Consider the following 17307-nt stretch of genomic DNA (forward strand, 5'->3'; position numbering starts at 1 on the left):
ATGAGCCCAGAGGCTCTGGGCACTCCAGCTCCTGAGGTTCTAGGTGGGGCTTTTTGCAAGTGTTCCACGAATCGATCTTGAAGATGAAAGTGCTCCTTCTCGCTGCACAGGTCATTTCATCCAATGCCATCCCAGGACTGGCCCCGTCCCCAGTCCTAGAGGGCAGGGCAGACAGGAGGGTGACAGACCAAAGGTAGAACCAGTCCTGCCTCATTGGAGATACTGAGCGGCACTTGGGGTGAAATCTCACTGAGGCAGTTTTTTCTTCTGTCAAATGGGGATAATAATTCAGGCCCTTGTGTCCTCAAAGATTAGTTTTAGGGCTCAGGTGAGCCGAGAGCTATGAAAAATTAAGTCAGCATTAGGCACTTTTGCGTGACAGGCTTGGTGACCAGTGGCCTGAGCCTGAGCCTGCCTTGAGGCAGGCGGTTTCGGCCTGATGGCCCTCACAGTGGGGTGAAGATCTATCTTTGGCCCACATTTCCTTCTGCTGCGGGGGTGTCCCATACACCAGCAGGATGCTGAGAAGGCAGGAGGGGGGCCCTGGGCAGGGTCAGCTCCCAGACACCGGCAGGGTGGGGTGGGCAGCCTTTTGGCAGCCCTGGGGTTGCTTCTGAGGACTGACCGCAAGTCCCAGCGTTAGAGCTGTGGGGCCTGGAGGTTGGAGCCTGGCCTTTGAGTCCGACTGACCTGCCAGGAGCCCCACTTTGCCTTTGCCTACTGTTGAACCTTAGCCAAGTTCCCTGACCTCTCAGAGCCTCAGAGGCCTCATCTGCACAGTGGGGATCCCAACGCCAGCCCCCAAGACTGCTGTTGGAATTCGGTGAATCGATCCTGTCCGTGTTTGGTCCATCAGCATGATTGTGTTTGCCTTTTTTCATTTTGGAGCATAGCTCCCAGGCCATGTTCAGATGATCTTGGTTTACGGGGGACGTGGAAGCCCTGAGTCAAGCCCGAGAGACCTGTCACAGCAAAGCAGGTCCCTCCTGAGCCCACCCGGCCCTGCCCTGCTTGGGTGGGGCCGGCCAAGGCGCAGACCACGGAGAGCAGGACGTGCCTCCACCTCCCTGTGCAGTAAGTGCCCCAGTGTACACCTGCCTGACCTTTGCCCTGCCCCCAAAACAGCGTGTTCACCTCTAGAACCCCAAAGTGAGTCTGGGACCTTTCCCAGCGGGGTCCTCTTCACGCCAGAGCCTCAGGGAGCTCTGCGGCGAGCACTTCCGCTGGGCATTGGGTGGGGTCTAGAAGGATTTGTGTCCCTTCCTCCAACGGGGAAGCAGGCCCAGCCTGTGCCTCGAGCTGTCCCTGCTGCGGGGGATGTGGCGTTGGAGGGGCAGGTGCTCACCCAGAGAGGGGCCTGGTTCCCCGTCTGGTGGGACAGGTTGGGGTTGACACCAGAGGGGACTGGTAATGTCTGGAAAGACCAGCTCTCCGGCTGGCACGCGGGGGCTGGCGGTGCGGGCCGCAGACTCGGGTGGCGTGGATGTGCTGACTGTCCTTGCGGGGTGTGTTGGTACCTCGGGCCCTTCCTGTGGGACAGGCGCAGAGGTAGCCCCCAAGGCTCCTCCTCACAGCCCCAGTGTCCCCAGGCAGGGGGCCCCGGGGACCTGGAGGCTCCAGCAGACTCCAGCTGATTCCCGGCTTCCCAGCTGGAAAGACTGTTACAGAATCCCAGGAATGTGCCTTGAGCTCAGAAAGAAAATTCCCAAAATAACTTCTATAAATAAAACACTTAAGAGTGGGGCCGGGGACCAGGGGGTGGGGGTGTCACAGCCAGCCTAGCACTAAGGCTGCTTCCCAGAGCAGGCTTCCCCCCAAAAGAAAAGGTGTACCACCCTAGGACCTTCCTGCAGCCTCTCCCCTCTGGGGAGTGTCGCCAGGTGCTGAATTAATAGGGTCTGCCGTGGCAGTTCCGAAAAGAAAAGCGGGGCCCTCTTCCCCCTCCGTCCCCATCCCAGGCGCAGCCCCTGAGCACCTCCTTTGCCTCCTAAGGGGGATCCCCCTCAGAGTCTCCATACAGACAATGGCCGGACCAGACCCAAGCAGATCCCTGGGCCCCTCAGGTGGCCTGTCCTGCTGGCCCAGCCAGCAACTCCGGGTCAGTGAGCATCTATTAACTGCTTCCGGTGTACCTGGCTCTGAGTCCAGGACCCTCCTCCAGAGCATCCCTGAGCTGCTCTCCTGTGCAGGACAGCAAAGCAGGCGGGAGAGGCCGGGGAAGGGCAGGGGCCTCCCACAAGAGCCCCCGGGGCTCAACTTCCTAGGAAGATGGGGTGTGGCCAGATACTCCCTCCTCCCTGAGGTCCAGGTAGGGAAGGTGGGGTGGGCAGGTCGGGGTCCCTGGGGACTCCCACCACAGCCCGCCCCTACCTTAGCTGCCGGCAGCTGCGGTCCACTCAGGCACCCCTGTGGGCACAGTGCTGCGTCACCACCAGCATGCCTTTCTCATCCCTGAGGGTGGGTGGGCGGCAGGCGATGGCCTCTCTGTCTCCCAGCTCTGAGGGCTCAGAAGTGGCGAGCCACTCTGCAGGCCCGGTCCCCTGCCATGGGGTGGGGCGCCCGCACCCGCACCAGGGTGAGGGCTGGGGAGGAGGGAGTGGGGGCATTTGGATGGTGCTGAGACACTGGCTCTGTGTTCCCTCTGTCTCCCTGGAGACCTGTTCTCTGGACAGCTGGGTGGGATGGGGGGGTACCGGGAAGATGTCCGCAGACCCCCAGGGCAGAGCTGGGCAGGCTGCAGAGAGGTGAGGCCTTGCATCTCCCCAGGGCTGCGCCCAGCCCCGTTGCCAGGCAGCAAACAGCTCAGAGTTGCTACCAAACATGAACGCAACTGGTGTCAGGGCAGGTGGCCGCAGATCCTGTTACAGGCCCCGGGCCTCTGGGCCCCAGCCTGACCCCGGCCTGGTGTCTCCTTTCAGGATCTAAGGTCACCACTGGTCCCCCGCACCCCGAGAGCCTTGTGCTCCCCCAGCCACTAGAGGAGTGGGCTGTTTCACCCCCCTCCCGCCCCCACAGGAACCCCCTGCCCATCTTGGGGAAGCTCCCGTTCGCCGTTTGCTCCCCACATGCCCCCAGGCTCCTCATCTTCAAATCCATCTTCTCAGAGCCTCAGAGTACCAGGGCAGGACAGACGCTGCCCAGTGACAGGCGAGGGTGCGCTCAGGGGAGCCGGCCCCAGTGGCGGAGCCCAGAGGCGCAGCTGCTGCGTCCCAAGCACGCACGCCCTGCTTGAGGGCACACCGAGTGGTTCCCAGCGTGCTTTTAGCAGAGGAGCCCTTTTTCAAACAAAACCTCCAGTGGAAGCCAATGAGGAAGGCGCGGAGGCCCCTCCAGCCCCGCTCCTCCCGGGACTTGTGGCTTGGCAGCGCCCTGCCGGCCTTCCCCGGCCTTCCTCCGCGCTCCCCCTGGGCCGCACTCACAGGCCTCAGACCTTCCATTTTTGGTGCTTAGTGTGGGTGTCTGGCGGCCTGTCCTCTCGCCTTCCTTCCCTTCTCCCTGTGGGCCCCGTTCCACTGGGAGCCGCCAAGCTCCGGTCGTATGGGCAGAACGGCTTGGCCTGGAGCCCTGCTGGCCAGACTGGACGCTGCCCCTGGCCTCGGCCGGCCTGAGTCAGCGCCACCACCATTGGGCTTGCGCTCCACCCTGCCCGGCCTCTGGCCTCCACTACTCCTCCCTGGTCCTCCGTCGATCCTCCCGTGGTCCTCCCGTGGTCCTCCCCTGGCCCTCCCGTGGTCCTCCCCTGGTCCTCCCCTGGCCCTCCCGTGGTCCTCCCCCGGTCTGCCAACCCTCCCCTGGCCCTCCCCTAGTCCTCCTCAGTCCTCCCCAGTCCTCCCCTTGTCCTCCCCCGTTCCTCCCCTGGTCCTCCCCCATTTCTCCCCTGGTCCTTCCCTGGCCCTCCCGTGGTCCTCCCCCGGTCCTCCCCCGGCCCTCCCCTGGTCCTCCCCTGGCCCTCCTATGGTCCTCCCCCGTTCCTCCCCTGGTCCTCCCCTGGTCCTCCCCTGGTCCTCCCCCATTTCTCCCTCGTCCTTCCCTGGCCCTGCCGTGGTCCTTCCCTGGTCCTCCCCCGGCCCTCCCATGGTCCTCCCCCGGTCCTCCCTGGTCCTCCCCTGGCCTTCCCCAGCCCTCCCGTGGTCCTCCCCCAGTCCTCCCCTGGTCCTCTGCCACAGCCCCAGCGATCCTTGGGTGGGTTTTGCCCCAGGTTGCTGGGAGAGGCACTGTGACTATGGCTCCCCTGCCCCTGCCCCAGTGCAGGACCTCCAGCCGGCCCCTCTGGAGAGGGAGAGGCTTTTCCTGGGACTTCCGCAGGGCCTCCTTTCACTCCTGCCTAATTGGTTGTGTTCCAGGCTCTCAGAGGACTTTATGAAATCAGGCATGTGCATCTTCCCCAGTGGGTCTCCATAGCAACGGAGGGCCGAACTCTGGGGAGCATGGCAAGGAGGAAAATGTTCCAGCTAAAAATGTACATGGCCATCAGTGGGCGGGCACCGGAGAGGGGGCCTCCAGGCACCCAGGAGGCAGCTCCGCACCCCCACCTCTGCCCCCGCCTTTCCAGGAAGTCCGCCTGGTTATGGCTTCACTGCGTGTCTTTGAGTGAGAGAAGGAGGGCCCGACTGTCGTGCCTCCCCAAGCTGTCTTCAAGGGCTGGAACACAGATCCATGGGACGGTGCAGAGCAGCCTTTCTGGGACCTGAGGCTGCCACAGGGCAGCCCTGGTCCCCAGTGGAAGACGGTATAGAGGGGACAGGGTGCCAGTCTCACTTCTCTTGTGTCAGTTCCTGTCACATCTTCTTTCTCTCTGGCAACCAAGTTGTTTGAGGCAAACAGCAGGCTTCCTGGCCTGCTCCTGACCCCTTCCTCCAGAGCCTCTCCTCTCCTGAGCTGATCTAGCCTTTTCTTCCAGCCCCTGCCCTTATCCCAGGCCACCCGCCTCTCCTCCTTGATCCTCCCCTGCCAGGCTGGGCTGGGAACCTGGGCATCCCAGAACCCAGAGGCCCCAGGAAGAGCAGCTGCTGGATGCCGGCAGAGGAGCTTGCCCCTCCTGACAGGTCCTGTCAGGTTGTGTGAATGAAGCTGTTCAATGTACATTCCTCCGTCCATTGGCATCCCCGGGGCGAAGGGCATCTCCGTGAGGCAGGCAGCAAAGGACTTGGGGACAGTCGTCCCCTTTATCGAGAGCTCATGGCCTGCCAGACACTGTTCCAAGCGCTTAGACTTCACAACCACCCTTGGGGTGGGTACTCTCTTCCTACCATTTACAGATGGGGAAACTGAGGGCCAGGGAGTTGTGTGGCTTGTCCATGACCCCCTGCTGGTAATAGGGAGACTCAAAGCCAGGTGGGCTGACGTGGGGGCCTGTCCCTTCAGGCCCAGGAGGAAGACAGCTCCTGCTGTGGCTGATCCAAGGCCGGGGTGGGAGCAGGGCTTGGACGGGGACAGGTAGGGTTTTCATGGGTAGAGAGTGCCCAGGCCAGAGACCCAGGCAGCAACTGCCCCCCAGATCCTCAGCCCCGGGCACCCCTGCTAATCCTGCCTGTGCTTGGTCCCCAGGGTCTGATGCTGAGTCGGCTGGGCCACAAGAGCCTGGCCCAGAAGGTGCTGCGGGACGCCGTCGAGAGGCAGAGCACCTGCCACGAGGCCTGGCAGGGCCTGGGCGAGGTATTGCAGGCCCAGGGCCAGTGCGAGGCCGCCGTTGACTGCTTCCTCACTGCCCTCGACCTGGAGGCCAGCAGCCCTGTGCTGCCCTTCTCTGTCATCCCCAGAGAGCTGTGACACTTGGCTGCAGCCCAGGGCGCCTGGAGCGGGCAGGCAGCAGGGAGCGTGGGCCGGGGAGGGACGGCGGCACTGTAGGTGTCCAGCTCAGGTAAATACATCTCTAGCAAACACCTCTGCAGGCTGCAGCGGCCCCAGTTCTCACCTCCTGCCTCCGCTTTGCCTCCAGAGCCAGCTGGGCCCGAGAGCTGCTCATCTGGAGTTGGGTGGAAATGCTTTGCGTCCAAACCCAATCTCTTGCTCCTTGGGGCTCAGATATTTTTCCGTTTATGGACAAGAAGGCAATGGGGAGGCCTCACCTCCATGGTGTACCCCTCCCCGCCGGGCGTCAGTGCATCACCTAAATGTGCACTCAGGGTCTCCCCCCACCTGCCTAGAAGCCTCTGTACCCTGCCTGCCCCTTCCGACATCCCTGACCCCTGGATTTCCCAGCTCGGTGTACACTTTAGACTCAAAGCTTAGCTCTCTGCTCTCTAATACCGAAGATGCACCCCACAAGCTGCCCTCTGTCTGGGCCCAGAGAATTTTCCCAAATTCCCTTCAGGGCTTCAGGAGACAGTCTGACTTAGATCCCTAGGTGACTGTGGAGTTGTGGCAGCTCTGGCTCTCCCAAGCTCAGGCACAGGGCTTCGCAGCTGTGCTCTCTCCCTCTCCCGTGCCTCTGTGCCTTGGAGTTCAGGCGCTCACTCCACCAGGTCGCTTCCCAGTCTCAGGGTGGCAAGCAGGGCTTTTTATTACTCAGGTCTTGCCAGGGACAGTCACAGTCTGAAGAATCTGCTGGCAAGTGGGAAGAGGGTGTGATCTTTGATTTAAAGGACAATGCCCCTCTTTGCCCTCTGAGGCCAGGTGGGCCCCGGTGTGCTTTCCCCCCTCTGCTCTCAAGTGCCTTCAGGGCCTCTGGTGTCTCCCAGGGCCACCAAGCACCGGCCCTAACTGAGCCTTCCATCTCTGCCCACTCTCCCCCTGGGAAACAAGTCCCAGCCCAGGTAGCCTGCTCAGGCCCGCGGCACCTCTCCAGGTGATGTCTGTGGAGGTGGGCAGTCTCTTAGAGTCTCCCCGGTTCCCTTCACCCTGCCTCCCCCCACCCCCCCATTGTTCATGTTGGTCCAGGGTGATGGGCCCCACACTGGCCATTTGGCTCCTCTGCCCCAGGTGCTCATAGGGTGGAGATGGGCTCCCCAACCCCTCCCTCTTGAGGTCGAGCCAGCTGCAGGGTACGGGCGGCTCCTGACTGCTGGGTCGAGGGGCTGCTGGGCAGTGTCTGCCCTGCTGGGAGGTGGGCTTGGAACCCTCCCCAAGAAGTCGTCCCCCTGGCACACATCAGGGAATTCCCTTTTTATTTGTCCTTTGGGTTTTCATTTTAGAAGCTCCGTCTGATACAGCTTCTCATTTTAAGATATGTGGAAAGGTGGGACAGAGGCTGCCCTGGTTTGTCATAGCCCGGTCTGTTCCTCAGAAGGAGAGAGGAGCCCACCCCCAGCAGTGGCCCAGCACTGCACGCCCCCAGGTACTTCCCAGGAGAGCCTGGGTCTCCCAGGCTTCCCACGCGGCCGCGGGCCCCTGCGGCAGCCGCTGAATCCTTGGCCTCTTGGTTGAAGGCTCTCTGTGTGTACGTGTGTATATAAATATATATATATGATAGAGCTCTATTTTTATTCTGTTAGGAAAAAAGTAAACAAGAAAAAGCTATTGATTTGCCCTGGGATGCCCAGAGATGCTGATAATCAGTTGTTGACAATAGGCAAGACTCCAAATGTACTTGGACTTAGAACATATTCCCACACAGGAAGCCACAGAGGGCCAGGCCAGGTTGCTGGCATTGTCTCTGCAAATCAAATAAAGAGGCCCTTCAAGGGAAAAGCAGGTTCTGATGTCTGTCTGAAGCGGCGCGTTCGTTCATCCAGGTCCTCGGTGATCCCCAGGGCAGGCCTTGAGCTGGGCTCTGGAGAGGCCAAGAAGCCAGCAGGCCAGGGCCGGGGGCCAGGCAGGCCAGGAGGAAACAGTGGGGCGGCAGGTGGGGAGGGAGCGGTCCTCCGGGAAGGCTGTGATGAGATTGGGGAGGGGACAAAGGGTTCCAGGCAGGGCGGGCTGGCGCAGGGCAGAGTCTCACCTCCACCCTGGCCTCGAGGCTCGTGGGCCTGAGCTTCCTGCTGCATCCAGGGCACAGCCCCAGGGAGGACCCCGCTAGGCCTGACCTGTGGGTGCTGCCATTGGGGCACCATCAGCACCTGGTGGAAAAGCACCAGGAGGGGGGTGTGGCGAGGATCTAGGCGGCGTCCCGATCGGCCACCCTCCCTGAGATGTCCACGCCAACACATCCCTAACGTCTAGTGACGTCATGCCACCTGCCAATACACTGGGGGTATCGTAACACATGCTTCCAAAACCTCTCAAGGATGAGATAGACGTACAGAGGAGGTCACTCTCGTGTACCCCCCTTTGGAGACAGCTGCCCTTGAGGCCTCCCCTGAAGGCAGGACTGGTACAGCCAGGCCTGCCTGCCCCGCTCGGCCGCCCTGGAGCCACCACGGCCTCACCGTGCCCTGGCCTCTTGCACCTGCACCTCCAGCCCCGTCCGAGCCCTATGGCTTTACTGTCCTCGTGAGGAAGGGCTTTTCTTGGGGCCTTTGGGCACCCAGCTGCTTTTCTGCTGTGGTACTTTTTCCTTTTTTTTTTTTTTTCAAGGTAACATTAAAAAACTTTAGTGATTTTGTAATTGGTTATCAAATTACTCATCACACAGCCTAATCCCAGCTCTTGGCCATCACAGTTGAAAATTAAAGACTGCTTTAAGCCACAGCGGTGTCGTGTTGTCTGCCAGCCTGCAAGAAAGTAGAAAGCTCATCCTATAGGGAAGAGAGTGGAGGGATGGGGGAAGGGAGGGCTCCTAGGCCCTCCACTGCCCTGCAGTCGGTAGATTGCTGGAATGCCTGGCAGTGATGGAGACGTGCTGAGCCCCAGGCATTTCCTGACCCCCCAAATCCCACCCAGTCTGTGGACCTCTCCCCCACCAGGCCTGCACTGGAGAGGAGGGAGCAGGCCTCCGTGTCCAAACACATGTCCTCAACAAGGGTTAAAGTCTGGGGAAAAGAGTTGGAGCTGCCCTGTCACCCCCGTGGCCCTCCCCCACTTTCCAGGACACAGCCCCCACTGTGCACTCCAATAGTTAGTGTTTATCTGGCAGGCACAAATATGAGTGGAATTTCAGCCACCAGCACAGAGACTCCTTTTTGGTACCAGAATGCTCAGCGTTGCGTACACACACACACACCCCACACCCAGCACTCGTGTTGTCACCCTGCAAACATTTCTTGGCTACGGGAAGCGTCATGCCGAACAAACCTCCGCATTGGCCTGGCCCGTGCCGCCAGCCCTTGATGGCAATCCACAGTCAGGGAGCATCACGCACAGGCGCCCTGGGGACCACCCGCACGTACTGATTTGGGCGACTCCGGGATCAAGGGAGGTCTTGACCGCTGTCCCCGGCCATAATTCCTTCACATTTTCAACAGGCTGCTTGTGGTTGCCAGGAACCGAGCTCCCCTGGAGGTAGCTCAGGTGAGGAGACAAGAGCCATCCCCCTGGACCCCGAGTGCAGCCACGACAGCTGCGTGGCCCTTCTGTGGAGCCAGCAGAACCCGGGAGGAAAGGGCCCACTGCTGTCCCCCGGTCTGAATTGGAAGGCCAGCTGTGTGGCCTTGAGCCGGTCACTCGGCCTCTTTGTGCTTCATCTGTGAAATAACACTGAACAGTGCCTGCTTTGTGCATTACGATGATTAAATGAGGAAAACGTGTAAAGAGCCTGGAACAGTGCCAGGCCCGAAGGAAAAACTCCACTGGTGAGCAGTTACTGCGTCTGCTCCTGGCTGCCCTCTGCTCCCCTCCCTGCCACTGGCTATTGTCACGCGAAGGCTGGCTTCCTCAGGCCTGCCGCAGAGCCACCCTGGCCCCTCCAGCCCCAGCCCTGACCTGTCACCTGCAGCACTGCGGCACCTCCCCACTCATCTCCCACTGGGTCACCGAGCAGCTTGTAGGTTGACTTCCCTTGGGTAGGTGCTTCGCCCTGATGCAGCAGCTGTGCCCAGAAGGCACGGGCCTCACCGTACAAGTTATGGCCACTTGGGCAGGTGGAGTGGGTGGGCAGTGACCCAGCCCCTACTAACACTGGCATCACCCCTCAGGCCTTGCCCTTTCTGGGCAGCAGATACAATGCAGGTCCCCTGGAAGAGGCAGACAACAGACTCACACCCCCCGGAGCACCCCTTCCATCACCACCACTTCTTGGCGCGGCCATGGTAGGGGTCTCCTGGCCTGGCTGCTCTCTTAGAGTACAGATGACACAATACTAAAGTTCTCCCTGTGCTGTGCTGTTTGCAGGGCACTTCACCCATCACTCGTAGTCATAAAGGGTGGCTTTTGTCCCCATTTAAGATGAAGAGCTCACGGTGCCCGCACCCACCGTGACTTGGTATATGGCAGGGCCTATGAGCACAGGTCCCTGCCTCCAAGCCAGCGCTCTTACCGTTACCTCCCTTTCAGAGAGGCTTTTCACAGCACCTGTCCACCTGAACCTGGGAGGCAGAACCTTGGGGATCCAGGGAAACCTGCAGCACCAGGAGTCCTGCCCCACAGGCCGCCCCACACACACTGAAAGCTTTTCCCCACTGGCTGGAGGCTCGGGCCCTGCTTTAGTGGTGATCCTCAGTGCCCACACCACTCAGCCCCCTCTACAGCCGGAGGGGGAGGTTACTTAGAGGTCACTCGAGATGCTGGAGGTTCCCCCCAAAATACCAACGGTGCCTCAGAGATGCCAGGCAGTCGGAACACTTGTAAAGGCCCCCCACGGGACCTGTGTGTGGGCCACCTGACTCCACTGTCCTGACCATCTGCTGACTGGACCATGATGGGCTCCAGGACCCAAATCTGCCCTCCACAGGCTGGCCACAGCCTACGAGAAGGACAGGGCACCCTGTACTATACTGGTGGTGATGGGGCCAGCCCGTACAGAAGCACCCCCACCCTGGTAGGGACTGTCATTGTTCTCTTGTCCTCACTCACGCTCTTGCCCTCACTTTTTCCTTTTAACTCTCTCCAGCATTTGGCAAGAAATGAGTCATTGTGGACTTCTTTTAAAACTACATATGGTTGGGAAGATCATGTGGCTCAACTGATAGAGCATCCACCTATACCATACGGAGGGTCCAGGGTTCATACCCAGGGCCTCCTGACCCGTGTGGTGAGCTGGCCCATGTGCAGTGCTGCCGCGCACAAGGAGTGCTGTGCCACGTAGGTGTGCCCCATGTGCAAGGAGTGCACCCCGCAAGGAGAGCTGCCAGCACGAAAAAAGTGCAGCCTGCCCAGGAGTAGCACTGCACACACGGAGAGCCAATGCAGCAAGATAACGCAACAAAAAAGGCAACAGTTTTCTGGTGCCGCATGACAAGAATGCAAGTGGACACAGAAGAACACAGAGTGAATGGACAGAGAGCAGACAATGGGGAGGGAAGGGGAGAGAAATAAATTTTTAAAAAATCTTTTAAAATATATGGTTTTTTTCCTGAACCATTTGAGAATAGGTTGCATGAATCATGCCCCTTTACCTCTTAATACTTCAGAGTGTTTTTACTAAGAGCAGTGTCATTCTCTTACATACCCATAGCACAGTTAACAAGTGAGGAAATTTAATGTCAATAACAATACTTTAACCTGCCATCACTATTCCAATTTTGTCACTAATCTTTATAGCCCTGTTTTCCTCTTGTCCAGGACCACACATGCCATTCTTTTTCATTCTTCCTCAGTCTGCTTGACTCTAGAACAGTCCCTCTGCCTCTCTCTCCTTTCCTGACATTGCCATTGCTGAAGAATGCAGAGGCTCTGGCATCTATCTTGAGTTCTACAGATAAAAAGGGAAGCAGTTGGTGGTGGCAGCAGAAGCTAAAAAGCAGCAGAACCACGGGGCAGAGAGAACAGTGAGCAGCTGGTTGGTAGGAGTGGGAAGGTAAAAGCAAAAATGGAGAGTAGGTGACGTTCCGTAAAGGCAGAGCTCTAGAATCAAAAGAAATGGACGCCCACTTTTGAGGGGGCAAAAGGGTGATGGAATCACTAGAGTGCCAGTATAATCTGAATGACCTTTCTGGCACCTACAGCCTAACTTTGAGGCCAAGGTTCCCATCTGCCTTGTTCCCTCATATCCTTTCAGTTGCTGCATGAAGGCTTGGGGGCCCCCGAGTGTGTTCCTGGTGGCCCTGCACACACACACACACACACACACACACACACACCCAGAGAGCATGCTCCTCTTCCCCTCTTCCCTGCCTTGTCACCTGTGCATTTGGGGGCCAGCTGGGGCTGGGGGGGTGCCTGTTCCAGGGCACCCACCTATGAGGGTGCAGAGGCCTCCCACAAGAAGCAGAGGGCTCAGGAGGGCATTGAAAGGTATCCATCTCAGGGAGGAAACAAGGTGCAGGAAGGAGGTGACGTGCCACGTCCCTCAGCCAGTTAGAACAATGATTAGAAGCCAGGCAGCGTGCGTTCCAGACCTTCGGCCCAATGCATTCACCCATGGCACACGCCAACTCTGGGGAGCGTGGGCGCGGAAATGGGGATCAGCGCACAGGCAGGCAGACGAAATAGACAACATGAATGTCTATTATATTTTCTTAATAAAGTTACACATGCATCTAAATCATATTATATAAATTAAATTACTTTAGAAATATGTGCTTTTACCATTAGGATCTTTGTCAGTGCTATAGGCTTGGGGCATTCAACACAATTTTCCAGAACATTCATTTTCATTTCCATCTAAGGTATTTAAAATAGGATACTTTTTAAATCCTTGAGAAATGTGGCCATTCTAGATTTATCTGGAGCCATAAGTACCATCTGTAAAATATTAGGAGAGCTTTCCCTATACCTCCCCACACACCAAATTTCCCACAGGAGAACATCTGTGGATTGTCATAATGTAACTTTTATCTAGATCGCTTTATTTTTTTTTTCAGAGCAGTTGTAGGTTTACAGAAAAAAGAAAGTGCAGAATTCCCACATACCACTCCCTGAACCAGCTCAGTTTTCCCTATTATTGACATTTTGCATTAGTGTAAGGTACATTTGTTATCATTGATGAACCAATATTATTAGAATTGTACTATTAACTAAAATCCATCATTTGCATTAGGATTCCCTCTTTGTGTTACAGTTTTTTGGGTGTTGTTGTTGTTTTTAAGTTTTTATTTACAACATAAATTTTCCCATTTTAACTACTTTCAAGAATAAAGTCAGTGGTATTAATCACATTCACGATGTTGTGCTACCATCACCACCATCCTTCACCAAAACTTTTTTATCACCCTAAATAGATTGCTTTTTAAGGGCTTGTTTATAACATCTAATACCTGCAATTTTTTGTTATTACTGTTCAGGGCATATGTTTGTTGTATGTTACACCTGCAATTTTAAGGTCAAATCTCCAGAAATGATTTCTCAATTAGTACTAAATATCTTCATTGAGCACTTACCACATGCTAATGCTGTGCTAGGTGCTAGAAAACTCCCCGACGCTGACCACGGAACCCACACCCAACAATGACCTTAAACAAGTGTCTGGGGCTGCTGGAGCACCTGTGAGAGGCACCCACCCAGCCTGGTGGAAACAAGGGGGGATGTTGGAGTTAGCACACCCAGGGCCAGGGGTGAGGGTAATATTTCAGGTAGAAGGATGCCTCGCCCCCAGCCCAGCTGTTGTGGGTGGCAGAATAATGGCTCCCAAATATATCCAGCCCTAATCCCTGGAACCTGTGGAACCTTTTATTTTACATGGCAAAAGGCACTTTGCAGTTGTGATTAAGATTCTTGAGATGGGAAGATTATCCTGGGTTACATAGGTGGGCACAATATAATCACCAGAGTCCTTAAAACAAGAGGCAGGAGGGCCAGACTCAAGAGTAGGAAATGTGATGATGGAAGCAGGGGTTGGAGTCACGTGAGGATGGGGCCATGAGCCAAGCTTTGCAGGCTCGCTGCCAGAAGCTGGAAGATGCAAGGAAATGGATTCTCCATCAGAACCTCCAGAAGAACCCAGCCTTGACTGCAGCCCAGTAAGACTAATTTTGGACTTCTGGTAATAAATTTGTGTTGTTTGAAGCCACTATGTTGGGGGTGGTTTGTTAAAGCAGCCATGGGAATTTCATATAAAGGATTTGCTTGAAGAACTACCCCTGGCACAGGGCTGGGCACACAGGGCTCAAGGAGTCCCTTGTAAACCTGGGCTCTGCGGAGTGGCTCCCATGCCCAGCCAGCAGGGGGGTGAGGATAGAAGCCTGAGCAGGCCTGGCTCTGCCTGACATGTTTCCAAGCATCCCCTTGGCCCTATTGAATCAGGGAAGCTTCAGCAACTTCCCTTCTCCTTGCTGACCCTCAGTTGCAGGGCAGAAGCTCTGAGCTCTGGGAAACTTCAGAAAGAGGAAAGGTAGCAGTGACCAGCCTCACTGGGCCTGAGCCCGAGGTGTAACCCACACAGCTCCCAGCACACTGTCCTGCTGTCTACCCTGCCCCTTCACCAGCCTCTCGGTCCCAGGGAATTGAATGGAACGCCTTGTCAGTCCCTCCCCGACTCTGGTGACCAGAAGATGCAGTGGGGATCGAGTCAGAGCCAAGGTGGCCCACATGTGAGGAGGCTCCATCCTTAGCCAGGACATCCATGGGACCTCAGCCCACCTTCCTGCAGCCAGCCCATCTGCTTACAGTTCTCAGAAACTTAGCCACACTCCCACCCAAAGCAGCCACGGTGCTCTCCCCTCCCGTGCTGGTTGGACCCCTTGAGGTCTCCCCACTCTTTAGAAGGAAAGTGCCATTTTCTGGGCTCGAATATGGTCAAGGGCATTGTTAAGGCAATGACTGGTATCAGCTGGAAGATTTCCACCACATGTCCATCCCCAATGCCTCCCTGTCTTCTTGCTATTCCTCTTTTCCAACTTCTGCTCCCCCCCTCCCATCTTCCTCCTTGTCCACTCTAATACTGACCACCCAACCTCCCAGCCTCCCACGGTTCCAGTCTTGGCTTGGCCTGCCATCCAGAGTTGCCTATATCGGGGAAGGCTGTGTATCGGCCCAGCCAGGGTCTGGGTCTCCAGCACTGGTCCCCACAAGCCCATTCAACCCCACTAAGCAGAGGGCAGGCTAGGCAGGCCCTGCTGCCCTGAGTCCAGAACCCACACCCTTCTGCATGCCTGCAGCCTTGCCCTTGGGCAAAATCAAAGTGTCTGGGGGCCACCAGCCAGAAGTGAGGGTGGCAAGAAGTGCCTAGATTCAGGCCCCTGGGTGTTCTTTCTATCCAGAAAAACCTACACCTGGTAATGCTCCAGGTACTATTCGCTGCCCCCCCCCCCCCAAAAATCAGCCCTGTGCTATCTCTTCCCTTAGAACTCAGCCAGATGCTAAAATTTAGCTTAGCAAGTAACTTCCCAGAGCAGTAATTCCATCTTCTTCTTAACTGTTTGGGGCCGGGAGATGGGCAATTGGTGTCTTCACATCATCCCAGCAGTGACTTATAACCTTGGCTTGTTATTGGAATCATGTAGGAGATGGGCTGTAAAAATACTGGGCCATGGAGTGGATGTGACTTAAGTGGTTGAGCGCCCACCTCCCACATGGGAGGTCCTAGCTTCAGTTCTAAATGCCTCCTGAAAAAACAAAAACAAACAACCAGCAAAACAAAAGAAAAAAACAACTCAGAGGAGCTGATGGTGCTCAGTGGTTAGCACCAGCTTCCCATATACAAGGTTCCAGGTTCATTCCCCAGCCCCTGGTACCTAAAAAAAAACAAATTGGGCCTAAGTCCTCCCCTCAGAAGTCTGATAGATTGGTCTGGGAGCTACCTGGAACTAAGATTTTTTTTAGGCTCTTTAGGGAATTCTAATATGCAGCTTAGGGTAGGAACATTGATTCTCATCTTGTAGGTTGTGAACTGTGTTTCCAAGTTAATAGGGCTTCTAAAGTAATCCTGGGCATGTGGGCCCAAGACCAGGCATCTCCAAGCCATAGGAAGGTGGCATCAAGCACATTAGAAGTGATTCTGGGGAAGCAGAAGTGGCTCAAGCAATTGGTCTCCCACCTACCACATGGGAGGTCCCAGGTTCGGTTCCTGGTGCCTCCTAAAGAAGACAAGCAAGACAGCAAACTGATGCAGCAGGCTGGTGCAATGGGCTGGCATGGCGAGCTGATGCAACAAGATGATGCAACAAAGAGACACAAGGAGAAGAACACAATGAGAGACACAACAAAGCAGGGAGCAAAGGTGGCTCAGGCAATTGGTCCCTCCCACATGGAAAGTCCCAAGTTTGGTTCCGGTGACTCTTAATAAGAATACAAGCAGGCAACAAACTGACCCAGCAACAGTAAAACAACAAGGGCAGGGGCTAGAAAAGAAAATAAATCTTAAAAAACAACAACAACAGAGTCTAGAGACGGGGCCTGTCTCCTAGGCAACCTGAGGCCCTCAGCCTCAAAGCCTATGCCTGCCACTCAGGCTCCAGGTCTTGAAGGAGTCCCTGTGGGCCCAGAGGGCAGTGAGGAGTGAGGGTGGGGAAGGAGGAAAAGAGAGCAGCGGGAGAAGAGGACATCAGCTGTGAGTTTTGACATGCTCTGACTTAATGCAGGGAGGATTTCACAGGGAAACAGGGGGATATATTTTACAGACAGGAGAGCCATTCCCTTTGGAGCCAAATTCAGAGGGTAGTTGGGGGATTATGCATGGGGAGGCACGTGGAGGGAGGTTCAGGGAAACCAGGGCAGGGACTTAGAAAAGCTGGGGTCACCGCAGTTAACGGGAGGGGAGAAGTGACCGGCTGTTCAAGACCCTGCAGGATCCCTTAAACACCACACTCCCTTCCATCTGCCATGCTCGCTGGTTTTCCTAAACCCTTTTGTACACATGGTTTGAGGCACACATCCACCCTAGTGGGTGGGTCTTAAATCCCAGTCTCAGAGGTGAGGGAGCTGAGACAGTTCAAGGTCAACCCAGGACTGTCCAGCCTCTCCTCTTTCTCCTTGGAGTGGATGGAAAGCGGTCTTTCTCTTCAAATGTTGTCCCAGGTTTAGACTCTTGGGGAGAAAAAGCTATTCAGAATTTCTCCCGTCTCTCTGAGAAAACCTCCTTTAGATATGTAACCGAAATGTAATGTACTTCCAAGTAGCAAGTATTTATTAACAATTCTGGAACCTTTTCTACCTTTACTGAGACACTGGCCATGGCTCAGTCTTTCTGGAGCAATTCAGACAGGAGTGACTTCTTTGGATGCAGGGTCCCCGCAGGTGGTCCCAGCCTGCAGCCCAAGCCTCGTCCTGCCACACCCACACTGTCACCCTCAACTCTAGTTGGGCCCAACTTCCTCTGCCCCCTCCAGTGAGAGTAAATCCCTGCCTTCGGGCCTTGCTGCAGGTGGGATCCCTTGCCCCCAGCCCTTTCCTCTCCCTTCTGCGAGTCTTGGCCTCCTGGCCCCTTGGGTGCTGAAGATGCTGCCCTCCAGCACGGGG

The 17307-nt window shown here is 56.4% G+C and overlaps 1 protein-coding gene across 3 annotated transcripts in view; it reads left to right on the plus strand.

Moving 5' to 3' along the window:
• The window catches only part of TTC7A (tetratricopeptide repeat domain 7A), a 127298-nt gene extending 119665 nt beyond the window's left edge, over window positions 1–7633 (plus strand). For 2 of the 3 annotated variants that reach the window (XM_058278502.2, XM_058278505.2), the window contains exons 20-21: window positions 894–1074; window positions 5548–7633. In XM_058278502.2, coding sequence (XP_058134485.1) covers window positions 894–1074; window positions 5548–5693 — 327 coding nt within the window. In that variant the 3' untranslated portion in view covers window positions 5694–7633. The remainder of the gene's footprint in view (window positions 1–893; window positions 1075–5547) is intronic. The other variant, XM_058278503.2, reaches the window with a different exon arrangement.
• The last annotated feature ends 9674 nt before the right edge of the window (window positions 7634–17307 follow it).

This window comes from Dasypus novemcinctus, chromosome 17, assembly GCF_030445035.2.
Source record: "Dasypus novemcinctus isolate mDasNov1 chromosome 17, mDasNov1.1.hap2, whole genome shotgun sequence".
Taxonomy (NCBI): domain Eukaryota; kingdom Metazoa; phylum Chordata; class Mammalia; order Cingulata; family Dasypodidae; genus Dasypus; species Dasypus novemcinctus.